The sequence below is a fragment of the Eulemur rufifrons genome, chromosome 12 (genome assembly GCF_041146395.1).
Source record: "Eulemur rufifrons isolate Redbay chromosome 12, OSU_ERuf_1, whole genome shotgun sequence".
NCBI classification, from domain to species: Eukaryota; Metazoa; Chordata; class Mammalia; order Primates; family Lemuridae; genus Eulemur; species Eulemur rufifrons.
In genome coordinates this window covers 15,978,551-15,993,589 of record NC_090994.1, presented here as the reverse complement: position 1 = coordinate 15,993,589, position 15,039 = coordinate 15,978,551, and the positions used below count along the sequence as shown (strand labels likewise).

General features: G+C 54.7%; 1 protein-coding gene across 1 annotated transcript; it reads left to right on the top strand.

The window, feature by feature from the left end:
- Positions 1–202: 202 nt before the first annotated feature.
- DUSP4 (dual specificity phosphatase 4) lies at positions 203–12,568 on the top strand. The gene is made up of 4 exons (XM_069484946.1): positions 203–1,052; positions 10,034–10,179; positions 11,085–11,304; positions 11,792–12,568. The coding sequence occupies exons 1-4, from the start codon at positions 620–622 to the stop codon at positions 12,175–12,177; spliced, it is 1,185 nt and encodes a 394-aa protein (XP_069341047.1). The 5' UTR covers positions 203–619; the 3' UTR covers positions 12,178–12,568.
- Positions 12,569–15,039: the final 2,471 nt, after the last annotated feature.

Sequence of the window (15,039 nt, the reverse complement as noted above, 5' to 3'; positions counted from 1 at the left end):
CCCGTGACCGGGCGCGAGCAGCCTGCGCTCCATTCAAGCGCCCGCGCGGGGGCGGGGGGAGGGACCCGTGCGGGGGCGGGGCGCCAGCGCGGGGGGCGGGGAGGGCGCGGGGCCGAGAATGGAAAGAGGCGGAGCCTGGCGAGGTAGTACCGAGTCCTCCTCCCCCGGGAGCGCGGAGGAGCATTAATAAATCTATAAGCCGAGGAGGGAACTCTGGCTGGGGCAGAGCGCACAGCTCCGGCGGTGCGTGGGGATCGGCCGCGCCGGCGCCAGTGGCCGCAGGAGCAGCACAACTGGCTCAATACATTAGAAGCCACCACGGAAGGGAGCCCGTGGTCCTCTCTCGTAAACACACTCCTCTCCACTGCCACCTCCCTCTCCGCGCTGCGCGCCGTCCTGCTTGGCGCCCGAGGCGGCTCCGATTGCTATGTGACCGCGAGGCTGCGGGAGGAAGGGGACTGGGGAGACGAGGCTTGCCCCCCGAAGCACCTGGGGTCCAAGTTTGCAGCCACTTCTGCGGGCTCCCCGTCTTAGCCCGCGCCCGCCCCTTCCTGCAGCCTAGCTGGCCCGGGTGCCCTTCTCTTCCTCGCGCGCCCAGCAGCCTCGGGTCCCGGCGACCATGGTGACGATGGAGGAGCTGCGGGAGATGGACTGCAGTGTGCTCAAAAGGCTGATGAACCGGGACGAGAACGGCGGCGGTGCGGGCGGCAGCGGCGGCCACGGCGCCCTGGGGCTGCTGAGTGGTGGCAAGTGCCTGCTGCTGGACTGCAGACCCTTCCTGGCGCACAGCGCAGGCTACATCCGAGGCTCGGTCAACGTGCGCTGCAACACCATCGTGCGGCGGCGGGCCAAGGGCTCCGTGAGCCTGGAGCAGATCCTGCCCGCCGAGGAGGAGGTGCGCGCCCGCCTGCGCTCCGGCCTCTACTCGGCCGTCATCGTCTATGACGAGCGCAGCCCGCGCGCCGAGAGCCTCCGCGAGGACAGCACTGTGTCGCTGGTGGTGCAGGCGCTTCGCCGCAACGCCGAGCGCACCGACATCTGCCTGCTCAAAGGTAAACTCGGGCGCCGGGCGCAAGCTGGAGGGTAGGCGTAGGGGGACTTGGCGGCCAGCGCCTTACTGGCATGGGGAGGGATTACCCGGAGTGGCTCGTGGCCGCGGGGATCCCCGCGCGCCCCTTTGTGTTGGTGGACACGGGTTTGCAAGGTTTTGTGCGTTTCTGAGCTCCAAGTCCTCCTCGGGGACAGTGCGGGCGCGTTCACCCGTCACCTGCAATTCCGCAGGGTCTTAGCGATTCCGCGTTTTCGAACACTCCCTAACGATCTTGGCCCCAAGAGTGAATCGGCTCCGCTGCCTGGCCCGTCTTCGAGTCCCGAGAAGTGCTCCGAAGTACCGCAGGGCGGGTGAGGACAAGATAGGCCTGTTGGTTTGGCCTGCCGGGGCCCTGCACTGAGTCTGACCGGGAGAACCCAAGAAGTGAGGAAGGGGTGAAGGCTGATGGGCGCCGAGGTGAAATCGGCCCTGCTGGTTGGTCTGAAAACCAACCCTTGGTGAATGCAGACCGGAGGATAGGGTTGCACACATTGTGTGGACCGATCTGTATCTTGTCTCCCGCTGCCCAACTCCGAGCTCCCTCTGGAAGGTGGCCAGTCCCCCACCCCGGGCTAGACCCGGCTCCGGGAGCTGGGGGCTGGAGGCCCGGGTGTCCGGGGGGTGGGCGCCGGGCGGAACTGCGCCTCTGCCCCTTGCAGATCCGGGCCCCGGGAATTGACGAGCTTTTGTTCAGACCCGATTCTCAGCTACCTGGTGGCGAAGCGTGCCTGATTTAAGTGAACCTGGCTAAACTCTTGGCGACCGGGGTGTCTTGTTACATTTGGAAGTCAGAAACCCCGACAGGACCGCGTGCTGTCCCAGTCACTGGAAGGACGCTACTCCCGCCGCACCTGCCGGGCCAGGTCCGCCGCCGCCCTGGGGCCGGGAGCGGGTAGGGCGCGTGGGGTCGGGCGCCCCCTGCCGCGTTGCGCCCCCGGACGACCTCCCCACCCCCGACGCCTTCGGGCGTCGCGTTCCGCGCATTCTTTGGCGCGGGTCGGGTCCTAGCTTCCGAACCCGGCAGGCAGTTCAGAACCTCCCCCACCATCAAAGAACCGCCCCTGTCCCCGGGGGCGCCCCTTGTCCCCTCCCTCCTTTCCTCTCGGACCCGTCCGCCCGAGAGGAAGGGAGCTGGAGGGGGCGGAAACCTCTCCCTCCCCCGCCCGCCCCTTCCAAAAAGCACAACAAAACTGCTCAGTGCAGGCGAGCCGGGTTTGCCCCCGCCGAACAGCGGGGGGCTTTGTTCTCTGCAGTTGTTTCCTGCCCATTTGACCTGTCAGCTGCTGGGGAAATGCTGCTGTTGTCCTTTGGTTGAACTGCTAAGGCGATTTTGCTGATTTTTCTTCCATTTTCCATGAGGACCGCCCTTTACACCTCCAGTTGAGCCCTGGCCGCCTCCCCTGTCCCCAAAGCGCTCTAAGAGAAAATGCCAGGAAGGGGCTTGTCCCGGAAGGCCCGACCCTGAGCCGGGCGACCCGGGCGCCCGCCGTGGGCGCCAAGCTGTGCCCGGAGCCCCGCGGCAGGCGCGCTGCCAGATCCTGCGTAGACCACCAGGGTGGGCGACTGCGCTATTGTTTGAGTTTGCGGCGCTGGTGGGAGAGACGAGAGAAATTCCTCTGGGACGCAAGTCCCCCGAGTGGTCCCGGCTGGCCGGAGGGTCCTCCGTGCCGCGCTGCGGGCGAGGACCCCCGATTCCGGGCGGGAGCGCGCGCCTTCCTTCGCGGGCCTCCGAGGCCAGGACCGCGAGAGCGCAGTAGGGCTCGGGCCGGGCTCTGGTCCCACGTGGAGCGTGGGTTTGTTTTGTTTTGTTTTGTTTTTCTTCCTGGAAGAAATCCGGAGGGGACCGCCCTGGAGCTGCAGCTCCGGGACCTCGGCCCTTGGGCTTCCGGGGGCTCAGACGCTTAGGCCTCGCTCTTGGGGAGGGAGGCGTTATTTTAAAGGTTTACCCCCCAGGGCTCTGGGCATCTCCCTGCCCGTCCTGAAGCCCGCCTGGCGGGCGACACGCGGAGACAAACCAATTCTGAGAGTCGCTCAGCGATGGAGATTGACGGCGAGGCAAATGCCTGTATAGGACAGGCAGCCTCTGGGTAAAATGACAGTCCCTCTGGTGGGTGGCGGGGTGCCTGGCCAACGGAAAAGGAGTATTCTAAGGGCTGTTTCTTTCTGAGGCCCGCACTGCCTCTTGTTGTCTGCCCCGATGCGGGCAGGGAGGACCGCCCTCAGTGTCACAAAGGGGACGAATTCTGACACCGAGCGCGTGTAGGCCTGGGCTGCGGGTTTAGCTTCTCTCTCTCTAGAAACGGCCTCCCATCCCCCACCGCCGGTAGCCAGAAGTTCAGCTGCATTTTCACAAGCCGCGGGAGCCAGCCCTTGGAAGCAAGCGCCTTAAATTATTCACAGAGCTGGGGGGATCCTCAGGGTGTTCTGCAGTGGCGGCCAGCATCTTCCAGGGTGCCTGGACCAGAGTCTGTTTCGCTTAGCTGATCTTGACACGTGTGCTAAGCAGAGGCCATGTTTTCCCAGTTCCCCTTCCTCCTCCGAGCCCTCTAATGAAAAGTCATCCCTAGAGAGGACAGAAAGAAAAAGTCAGCATGTGCTCCCACAGCCCTACCGGAAGAGGCATTCCGGGGCAGGAAAGCAAGGTGTCTCCAAAGTCCCCAGAGACACCTCTCTTCCCTGCCCAGAAGCCAGGGCAGCAGAAGAAATACAGTTTCATGGGAGAGGGCTGTGGAGCAGGGAACCTTTTAAAGGGGAATATTGAGAAGCAAGGGAAGAAAAAGCCCCTTAGATTATTTTTCATAAATGCCTGAATTAAGGATTGCATAATTTGGTTCCTACTGGAGTTGTTCATTTTATTTTGCAGCTAGGGAACCAGGGCTTTTCTTTTTTGTGTGCTGGTGCCTGTGATTAAAAGTGGGCAGGACAGGAAGCTGGTGGAAGTCCTGATGGTTAGTGTCTGCCATGGGGGAGGGGGGGCAGTAAAAACAACAGGGTATTTTTGAAAGTGGTATCATCTTTCCCAGCCAGAGCTGTCTAATTCTACTAATTAGTTACATTAAAAATTTAGTGTTTCTGTTTCTGCCACGTTGAAGAGCAATTGGTTACTCAGTGCGGGTTGTTAATAACTGATTCCACGAAGACAGGAGCAAACTTTACTTACACCAATAAAGTGCTGCCTGGCCTAATTACATTTCCTAATATTACCCAGGTTTTGCTCAAAGCAATAACTCAAATCCTGCAATATTTTCTGTCCTTTTGCTAGTAAAAGATTCCCACCAGGGTAATATTTTTTCTAAAGCTCATTTAATTTAAAATCTTTTAAGAATTTTTAGGATCAGTTTAGAAAGTTCAGCTTTTCAGATTTTATCACAGTACACATCTCCTTGAAATCCCTTTCTCTCTCTTTCATACGTCCTTGGATTAGAGTTTTAGATGTCCCTGGTCATTAGAAACAAACAAAAAGAGCATTCTCTTACCCTAAAAAAAGTCATTCTTTACCCCCAAAGAACAACTCAGTCTGATGCGCAGACATTTCGGGTATGACCACATGATCTTCCATTTTTTTCTGTCTGAAATTCGCCTCAGCCCATGACCTATGTCAGTTCTTATTCAAATCCTGATTTAAAAGCTGTCCTGGAACAGTTTTCAGACATTGGAAGAGTCACCTAGATATTTTGATTTCTCCCTCCAGGTTGGAACTCAAAAGTGCTCTGTAGTACCCAATAGCCAGGGCCTGACCATACAACCTCTGAAGTCACCCTTTCTGTAGAACACAGCCACTAAGGCCAACGGTGACTGTCTTCTGTCTTTTCTCTCTACCCCCATCTTTGCTGTCTCTTCACGTCTTTGTCTGCAGTTCTCCAGGTCAGTGGCATCAAATGGCATAGCCCTGCGGGATACCAAGGTTACATACCTTTTCTACCCAAAGGGACAATGACTAGCATTGTCTGTTTGCAAATAACGCAATGCCCATGACAGTTACGGATTGGGAGTGTTAGAATTATTAAATGGTAGACCTTAAAGATAATTTACATCTTCTGTTGTAATTCATTAAATAATTACAATGAATGAAGCAAGCTTACATCTTGGCATCTTGTAAATTGCATGTTTCCAATCCACAACAGTAACTAAAGACAGGGAGGAAGTGTAACTGAGAATGCAAACTTGATCGCTAAGGAGACCATGGCAGTCTCTGTGGGCTTGTCCTGGGTGTTTAAAGGAGAGGTGGGCTGCACCCACCAAAATGCTGCACAGACAACCGAGCAAGAGAGAGACGCTGGTCATTTTAAGTAGCCAAGAAATTCTTTTAAAAAATTAGAATATCTGCAAGCACAGAGCCGATTTCCTTACTGGGAGCCAGTTGCCGGCTAACAGAGGAAGCATGACAGGAAGGAAAGTTCACTCTCCGGCGGAAGCCAGTTTGCTGAACATAGCAGATCGCACAGAAGGACGGGGAAGAGACTGCCAGCCAAACCTAGCCCTCAGCACGGCGTTAGGTGTCAGCCAGCTGGAGAGAAGGTACAGGTGTCACTGTGTGCGGAGTCCCAAGGTGAGAAGCCCAGTTAGGTAGATTTCAAATACTACTCAGCGTTTGTATGGGCGCTTACAAAGTCAGCACTCACGTAAAGTGATGTTCCCACAGGCACATGAGCTTCAGACAGCCCCAGACTTTCTTGCTGGGCAAGGGTAAGGCCATGAGCCCCTTCTGGGAACAGGTGCTATTTTGAGTGTTGAGAGGGTAATGGGGGAAAGTGGCAGCCCCATGAAGATGCATGACGACAATCGTCACCAAAAGACAGCCTTCCCATCAGAGATCCATTAAGAGTCCTATTATGACGATTTTATCAGCACTACATCAATCTGCGCTTTGTAGCACTTAGACATACATCATCTCCCGCAGGGGAGGGGTGGGTACAGCGGAGAGCGTGTGACCAGAGGCCATCATTGCCACTAAACTTTGAAAATTGCCTCCCTAGTGTGCGTGTGTGTGAGAACAAGCGCATGGAGTTGAACAGTCGACGGATTGATTCCTCCACTAAGCTGAGTGAAAATCATACTCCCTTTTTTGTCTTTTAGACTTTGAAGTCTTAAAATTAAGATGAGACAATGAGATTTAAGAATAGGAAATAGATTCTTAAATAAGGACGGGGGAAAACAGGTTGAAATTAGTAAGAAATCTGTTACGGAATTACATTCGATAGGAGATACAGTCAAGACATTCAATTCATACGTTCAATTGGACGTAGGAAAAACAGGTCAACATTCATTGGCATATCTCTTAGGAAATTTTATTCAGAAGATAGAAATGCAGATTTTAGGCACCTGCAGCTTTGGAGCTGGCAAAACCGACCAGCAAATAAGTAGATCCTGGTTACTTAGAATCACAGAATATTGGAACTTAGAGATCATTATAGTCTGGAATTGCCTTATATTTCGGGGGTGGGGAAAAATAGGGTTTAGGAAGGAATGTGTTTGCCACAACTAGAGCCGAGTCTTGCACCTAGATCTATTTCCACCTGTTTTCCTTGCTCACCTGTTCCTTTGTATACAGTAGGAATAAGCTTTCCCTTTCATGAGTTTTGGATAAAAGTTGGTGATCTAAGACGAGTTCTTGCCAGAAGAGCTGTGGTAATGGTACTTGCACTGATCCGGAGATGGGTAGGAGGGACTGAGGGGAAGAAGCCTTAGAACAGTCTTTTTTGACTCCACCCACAGGAAGGAAATACATTTTAATTTACATCACGACCCAGCAGAGGGACGCCCGCACACCTGAAACAAAAGCTCATGAAGCGATACCCTCTTAAAATGCAGTGCATTCTCTTCATTCCTGTTCTCCTGTGTTTCATTTTTGAAAAATGCTGGTCACGACGCTGTAATGGCAACCTGTAGTTAGGAAACCATGGGATAGAAGCAGAGTTTGGTGAAATGTCAGGAGTGGTCACCTGTTCAGATCAGTTCTGTTTTTGCATGAAAAGTCCATCTTTCCTGGATGAAACTGGCAGGCAGTGACCCTAAAGGAAGGGCCACCAGGAAGGGGTGGGACGCAGAGGTGACCGAGCCTGACAGTAAGGGGCTAGATGTCTGGCTTTGAGGCCACCTGGCTGAAGGCTGGCCCTGGCCTCTGCTGCATGGAACCATTGTAGGCAGGTTCCTTAGCTGTTCTGCACCTCGGTTTCCTATACTGTAAAATGGGCCTAGTCATGGTTTCCACAGGGGCTGGTTGGACACCGATGTGGAAAGAGCCTGGCACATAGTGAAGATTCCATCTTAACAGGGGCTGTAATTTCTATTAACACAGATCTGATACCCAGACACGATTTACGGGGGCGTGGACTTGAGTGGTTTCTTCCATCTGGTGGATAAACTCTAACTTGCACGCATCCTTGTACATGACCTTGACTACATCCCACAGCACATGTTGTCCTCATCTGTGGCCCTGGCCTGAGCACAGCTCATGGGCCCCACCAGAAGGAACTCCCTTTGGCGTTGGTCCCTGTGACAGCCAGCCACAGATCCCCAAAAGCTAGCAGCCCCTCAGAAGGCAAAAACCCTTTCACAGCTGCCGCTGTCAGCAGCAAGAACCTTCCATTCTCCTGTGCCTTGAGCTCATCTGCTTCTTCACTTTGTTCCTTTGTGCTTGTTCTTCAAAGATCCTCCACAGGGAAGTGACTTTTCGGTAACCGTTTTTCTGCTCTGATCTAATGGTGCCTTTTGCAAACGGTTGCTGTCTCTCTGTTACGATTGGCCTGGGGGAGATGGACCAATGGCCCCCTCAGGCCACCTGGGTCCTGCCCACTCAGCTGCCTGTCCTCCATCGCTGCCACACCACGCCACGGTCAGCAGCTGCCTCCAGGTCCGGTGCAAGGGCAGTGCTGAGCCAGCGGCGCGGATGGCTGTCACCGGGAAGCGAGGGTGAAACACAGGACGCCTGCTACCTGCCCTTCCTCGGTCTCTCCTCCCGGGTCTCAAGCCCAGGAAAGTGGGCTGGCAAAAACCTGGTCTGTCACCAGCATCGCCCAGTGCAAACAGTGGGCTTTGAGGACCTCTGCTGTGGGCACTGCTCGGTGTAGGCACCAAGAGGGGACAGCTTCGTGGTGTGTCGCCTGATGCCAGGCGCAGAGCACCGACTGCTGGAATCAGTCCTCCAAGGACTCTGTGCAGGGGACTTTTCCCATCACCTCTTACAGGCGCCACTGTGTCTTACATTTCTTCTTCAAAAACGTGTTTTGATAGCTCAAATCATGTAACAGACAGGGATCATTTTGTTAGAACATTTTCAAATCCCCTAGAAGGATGCAGAGTAACGTGTGATGGCTTTTGATACAGCACCCACGTGCTGTAACCGCGGTTTGTTGATGCATCCGTTTCCGCTTCCACTTTCTCCAGAGGGGAGCGCGGACTGCCGCTCCCTGGCAGGGGCTGGTCCGGGACTTCAGCTACAGACATTCATTGGCTGCCTCCTCGTCCCCCATGTTCTAATCACTGCATTTTGGGCAGCAGTGTTGGGTGCCTTATCACAGGGATAGGGGACAGGGGTTACCATGGGAAGGAGGGGGTGCTCCTGTGATGTGGTGGCCACTAAGGCCACCAGCACGTCTGAAGCCGGCAGCACTGGCCCCGCCAGCAGGTTTTCCGTCCAGGGAGGCTGTGGTCACTGTGACTCAGCAGGAACAAGGGCCTGTGACCAGAGAGAGATCCATTTATATCCCAAGGGAGGGAGTGGAGGGACACAGAGAAGCCTCTGGTCAGAGAGGAAAAAATGTATGCCCTGTGTCTGCGAGCCTTATGATGTGTCAAAGACTCATTTTCCTTCCTCTCGTGGGAAGCAGTTTTGAGGGTTGGGATTTGGGGCAAGTAATAGACTAACCATCACATGTCTATACACTGGAAGATTCCTGTGAATGCTCTAGGGGGACAGTGACCCAATGTCACAGTCATCAAGACTGAAGAGTGCTAGCTACATCAGGACCATCAGCCAACTTGTCATTTTCGACAGCTGAGTGGGTCTGTTAGGTTGGCGGTTCTGCAACATGCAGGCCCTGCTGAATTAAGGTAATCCATTTCTGGTCCTACAGAAATTGCAAAATCAAAATAAAAGCAGGGCCGAACCCTGTGACAATACTGTAGTTTGTAAGCTGCCCACAAAGCAAAGTCCCAGAGATCACAAGAAAGTCAGAGCTGGGGCTTGAAAATTTGCCTAACCCTCCACGAGTCCTCCCTGCATCCCGCCCACCTCCACCCCTGCTCTGGTTAGCACTCACCCTGTCCCGGAAGAGTTGCCCATGTATCTTTTTTAGTATTATTATTATTTAAAAGATCTCCCTTTTCCGGAAGGGGATCCCACAGATAACCCTTCCAGAGCTTACTGACTCTCAGGTCAGGAAATCCTCCCCAAACCTGTATGTGGCAAGAGGGATTTATTTAGATTTAAGCCCATTTCCTCTTGTTTTGGCCCCCTCGTTGATGGAACAGCTGTTCATGAGGCCGTGCAACCGGCATCTGTTCCTGTTGCTGAGATCCCGAAGGGCTGGTGCCAGGGTATTTTTTTTTTTTTTTAACCTCCTTCCCCACATTGGAGACCCCCCCAAAGGGAGGGCTGGAATTGGGGGTGGAAGACGGAAGCCCACGGTGGCTGTTCCCTCCCCCATGGAGCTACTCTGGATAGAGTCGCCCTGCCTACCCCCTGCACATTCCTGTGTGTGTCTTCATCTGAGTCTCGTGCATGAGCCTCCCCGAGGTCCCAGCGTCGTGACCCTCCGAACTCGGCTCTGCCCAGTTGCTGGCAGCTCCGCGACCGTCATCTCCGGGCCCGCAGCGCCACCCAGTGGCCAGCGCGGCGCACACCTTCCCGCGCCCTTCCCGCCGCTCTCTCGGGTCGGTAGAAGTCAAGTTCCTTCCCCTGCCTTAGGGACCCATTAACCGGAACTTCTTTCTCCTTGACAGGCGGCTACGAGAGGTTTTCCTCCGAGTACCCAGAGTTCTGTTCCAAGACCAAGGCCCTGGCAGCCATCCCGCCCCCGGTGCCCCCCAGCGCCACGGAGCCCTTGGACCTGGGCTGCGGCTCCTGCGGGACCCCCCTGCACGACCAGGTAGACTCCTGTGCGACGGCCCCGGGTGAGGGGGCCAGGCCGTGTGGGGGTCCCTCGGGGCCCTTTTCAGAGTTCCGAGGGTTGTTTAAGGCTTTGAATGCAGGGCCTCAATTTGGGGGCAGTGTGGTAACCCTGAGTGTTAGGATGGGGTGTTCTTTCCTTTGCTCCCTCATAGCCCTCCCTTAAGACAGAACTGTAAAGACAGGACTCCCCGGTTTAGCCTTTAGAGGTTTGTGGCGACTGTGCAGGAAGCTGAGGACACCCTTCCTGGAAGGAGCAGGCCGGCGAATGCACCCCTGGACCCCATCCAGTTGTAGATGCCAAATGGCCGCAGATAGCGCCACCTCCCGCTGAGAAAACCCACTTGCGCCCTCCCGTTTCTCACAAGCCCACCCCCTCCAGCCCTTTCAGCTGGGGGGACTCTGCTCCCCCAATAGCTGGTCTTAAATTAAAGCCACCATTGCCTCACTGTGCCAAGAAGACGGTACCTGTTTTTAAGGAGCCAAATGAAGGTGCATCCAACGAAATGGATGCCTGAACCGCACAACAGTGGCTTGATGGTTAGCGGGTGTGAACTCCTCATGTCACATTGTCCTGCCGCTTCCTCTGGCACGGGGGAGGTGGGCTCTGGGCCTGCGGGGGGGGGGGCCCACAGGGATTTCTCTGTCCTGGCTTCTCTGCCCACAAGCAGAGGGTGAAGGGTCAGGAAGTTCCACTGTGTCCATCGCCCCCTCCAGGAGGACAAGGGGGACCCTGGGAAGTCTGTGCCCAGCAGGTGTTCTCCCAGGACCTAGAAGTCCCCCTCAGACAGGCCTTCCCCTCCCTGTCCCCGGCACCTCAGCCCTTTGCCGGGTTGCTTTAGGCTCATGTTCTTTGGGGGCCTTTGTTTCCCCTTTCTGGTGCAGGGGGGTCCCGTGGAGATCCTTCCCTTCCTCTACCTCGGCAGTGCCTACCACGCTGCCCGGAGAGACATGCTGGACGCCCTGGGCATCACGGCCCTGTTGAACGTCTCCTCGGACTGCCCAAACCACTTTGAAGGACACTATCAGTACAAGTGCATCCCCGTGGAAGACAACCACAAGGCGGACATCAGCTCCTGGTTCATGGAAGCCATCGAGTACATCGGTAGGCTGGCCCTGGCCTTGGGCTCCTGGGTCCCAGGGCCGGTGGGGCGGAGGGGAGGGAACCACCTGTGACTGTGTGTTGAAGGGCAGACTCGAGCACTGCACCCTCTTCCTCAGTCGAAGACTTGCCCATGGGATGTTGGGTTGGATGGGAGTGGGAAGGTGACCCCTCCACCCGTGCTTAGTTGCATGGCGCCTGATGTCCAGATGGTAAGATTTTTTGGATGGGCAGGAAGACAAAGGGAGAATTGGGTCACTGTTTTGCTTCTGCAAATGGAAAGCCTTTAATGTAGGATGGGATTTAACTGCAAGACCCCAGAAGGGGTGGAATGCTAGGGTCCCTCCCATGCGGGTTGTTCTTGCTCCCCGCCCTAGCCTAGCGTGGCTAGCGCGCGCCCCACACCCCCATCCCCGTGCCGGCTGGCGTCCCCTGGCGAGGGACGAGGACTGCACAGGGAGCCCTGACCGTGTCGCGCTCTCTGCCCCAGATGCGGTGAAGGACTGCCGCGGGCGCGTGCTGGTGCACTGCCAGGCGGGCATCTCGCGCTCGGCCACCATCTGCCTGGCCTACCTGATGATGAAGAAGCGGGTGCGGCTGGAGGAGGCCTTCGAGTTCGTGAAGCAGCGCCGCAGCATCATCTCGCCCAACTTCAGCTTCATGGGGCAGCTGCTGCAGTTCGAGTCCCAGGTGCTGGCCACGTCCTGTGCCGCGGAGGCCGCCAGCCCCTCGGGCCCCCTGCGGGAGCGCGGCAAGGCCACCCCGACCCCCACCTCGCAGTTTGTCTTCAGCTTCCCGGTCTCCGTGGGCGTGCACTCGGCCCCCAGCAGCCTGCCCTACCTGCACAGCCCGATCACCACCTCCCCCAGCTGTTAGAGCCGCCCCGGGGTCCCCAAAGCCAGAGGTGGCTCCCAGCGGGGGTGGGGCAGCCGCGTGCGGGCAGCCGGTGGACACTGACCAGCTGGGGGCAGGTGACCAAGCTCCTTCCCTGTGCATTTCTCCTTGGCCGACCACGGGGCCAGCCAGACGGCAATAAGGACTCTGACTCCATAGAAACAGCAAACAAAACAAAACACTCCAACTTAGAGCAATAACGGCCGTCGCAGCGGCCAGGGAAGACCTTGGTTTGGTTTCTGTGTCAGTTTTACTTTTCAGATAGAAATTTCTTACCTCATTTTTTTAAGCAGCAAGGCTTGAAGTTTAGGAAACCCACAGATCCTGGCAAATGTGCCCAACCGGTTTTATTAAAGGGGGGGGGGGGGTGGGAAAGATACGGAGAAAACAAGTTTGCCAGAAGTGCCTGGTTCTGTGTGCTCGTTGTCCCTTTTCTTGTCATCGTCGTCGTCATTTGTTTGTAGTTACGGGAATTTTGTTTTTTTAAAAGAAATCTTCGAGGACGTGGTTTCCATTTCGAAGTCACCAACAGGTGAATAATTATGCTTAATAATAAATAAAAGTATTTATTGAGAATTTCTTTAGAGTGTGTAAGTACAAGGAGTCTAGTGACCGTGAACTTAGGCTGTGTTTATGTTGATGTCCAACAGCGCAGCACAGTAGCATGCAGGTGTCAAAGCAGTTAGGAAGTCAGTGTCGTCGCGTAGGTGTGTACAAGGTAGCATGATAATCAACTTGCATTTGTTGCCACTGAAAAGCAGGCAGGATAAGTGGGCAGAGAAAGAAAGAACTACTTTGTAATGTTGAAGCTGGTTGCTAGGCACATAGACCACCACTGATGCAATTTTAGACCACAACAGAGCAACCTTTTCTCTCCCATGATCCACTTGGTGGTTGAAGCATCTTTCTCACGGACCTGAGACTTGCCTATTAGCTGAGATAAATGCCAGATCTTAATAAGGGGCCCCTGGAAAGTTGGGTTCTATTCAGATTTTCCTACATCAAATCATTTGGCAAGGCCATCGGGGAAACCAGATATAACTAGAGGAATCCCCAAAATGAATCCTTTTGTCAGTTGATGTACCGTCTTTTCTCCTCTGCAGAAATCAAAGGTTTGGGTTTTAGGGAGTTTATCTGAGATGAATATGCCACCAAATTCTTGCATTCTGAAAATTCCTGCTTAGGTGAATATTTCTAAAGGCCCTCTTTTGAATCAGAAAAGGGGAGTAGACCCCACATGTCAGCATCGTGGGCACGCGATTGCCATTTTGAAGTCTTCCTTGGGCCTTTCCAGCTGGAGGAATGGCTTTGGAAAGAAGAAGATGTGTTTTCTGGGGGGGAGGGCTGGGAGAGGGAGGAGGGAACAAGCTACATGTTATTTCATTTGTAGTATTGTGGGACAGTGTTGTCACGGAGTGCCAGAGTAGAGGTGATTGCAAACTTGTCTAGAAAGGAGAGCATTTTTTTAAAGCCCTTTGAGAGTGTAGGTCTCAACACATTCTTGCTCACCCATAAATGACGTCAAGCCTCAATGTCACAGTCGTGTTGGAATGCTCTTTGTCATCCGGCATCCCAGACAGGACCGGGTTGGTTAACTTTCCTTCCACGAACCATGAACCTGTGTCGGCATGAAGGGTCCTGACTGTCTCAGGTCCTGCCCTTAGGTGAGGCCCGAGTTTCCTGCAGCCTGTTTCTGGAAAAGCCAGAGGCTGCCTGCTTCCTCTGAGGCATGGAGGGGTTGGGTTCCCAGACAAGGGACCCATTTAGAGACAGCACAGTTGGACATTCCTGCTTTTTCCTTGATTCCTGGAAGTCAGGTGGGTTCTGCAGCTGAAAAAGTCCCGGGTTCCAGCAGCGGGCAGGCGTGAACGAAGGGGCAGCTTGGGCGGGGAGGGAAGGTGGGCTGCAGAACACATTCGCTTTTTATAGAATGAGTGTACATTTGCCAAAACTGTCCTGCTTTCCTGGACTGGATTCCAGCCACACACAGACAGTCGGAACTCAGGACTTAGCTCCAGATACATCCTTTCCCCGCTTTCCGATTCCAGTCCTCTATCACCGTGTCAAACAGCTATTTATAAAGCCATTTCCTTTGTACTTGATGACAGTGTGAGTCCCAAAACTTGGAAATAAAATAGGACATTGGCTTGATCGGAAGAGGGGGACTTATTTATTGTTATTCTCCCATCAGAAGCCTCTTGGATGACTTAGGATAGCTCTGATGAAGACACCACCGCAGGGTCAGCCCAGATGGCCCACGAGTTTCTGTGGACATCACTCCCCCACCCGCCCACCCCCGGAAGCGATTTCTGGTGATGGGAAATTTCTGTAATTGACGCTCTCACTGATCATCATTTCATTTGCTGTTGGCCATGAAAGGCAGGATGCTCATGGATTTTTCTATGGAGAAGGAAGAATGCTCCCGACTCCTTCCCAGAATCTCATCTGACCCAGAGCCCTGGGGGAGATGTCCCAATCTTTCCTGCCAAGCAGTATTAGGCGTAGGGTGGGGGGCGGCAGGTCCCAGCTTTAGTCATTCCCTCCTGAGGACATTTTGCTCAGTTGCTCGTTCCAGCTGGATTCCTGAGAGTTTTCAAGTTGGGGAAGCCCTGAGAAAAAATTTTCAGTCCTTGGGAAGGTGGGAAGAGGGAAGTAGGATGTCCTAGATTCAAGTCCGAGGGGGAAAGGGATGGGGATTGGGAGTTGGCCACCAAGCCTGTGGTGGTAAAGCCATGACTCAGCCTTAGGGTCACCAGGGGAGCCTTCAGGGTCCTGCCAGCCAGGCTAGCCTAGACCAATTAGACCAGCAGGTCCGTGGGTGGGACTCGGGCATCCGTGTGTTTC

Excerpts from the sequence above, each read along its gene's own strand:
- DUSP4 (XM_069484946.1), top strand. The coding sequence starts at position 620 with ATGGTGACGATGGAGGAGCTGCGGGAGATGGACTGCAGTGTGCTCAAA. Across the intron at positions 10,180-11,084 it reads GGACCCCCCTGCACGACCAG|GGGGGTCCCGTGGAGATCCT; the intron begins GTAGACTCCTGT and ends TTTCTGGTGCAG. Across the intron at positions 11,305-11,791 it reads GGAAGCCATCGAGTACATCG|ATGCGGTGAAGGACTGCCGC; the intron begins GTAGGCTGGCCC and ends TCTCTGCCCCAG.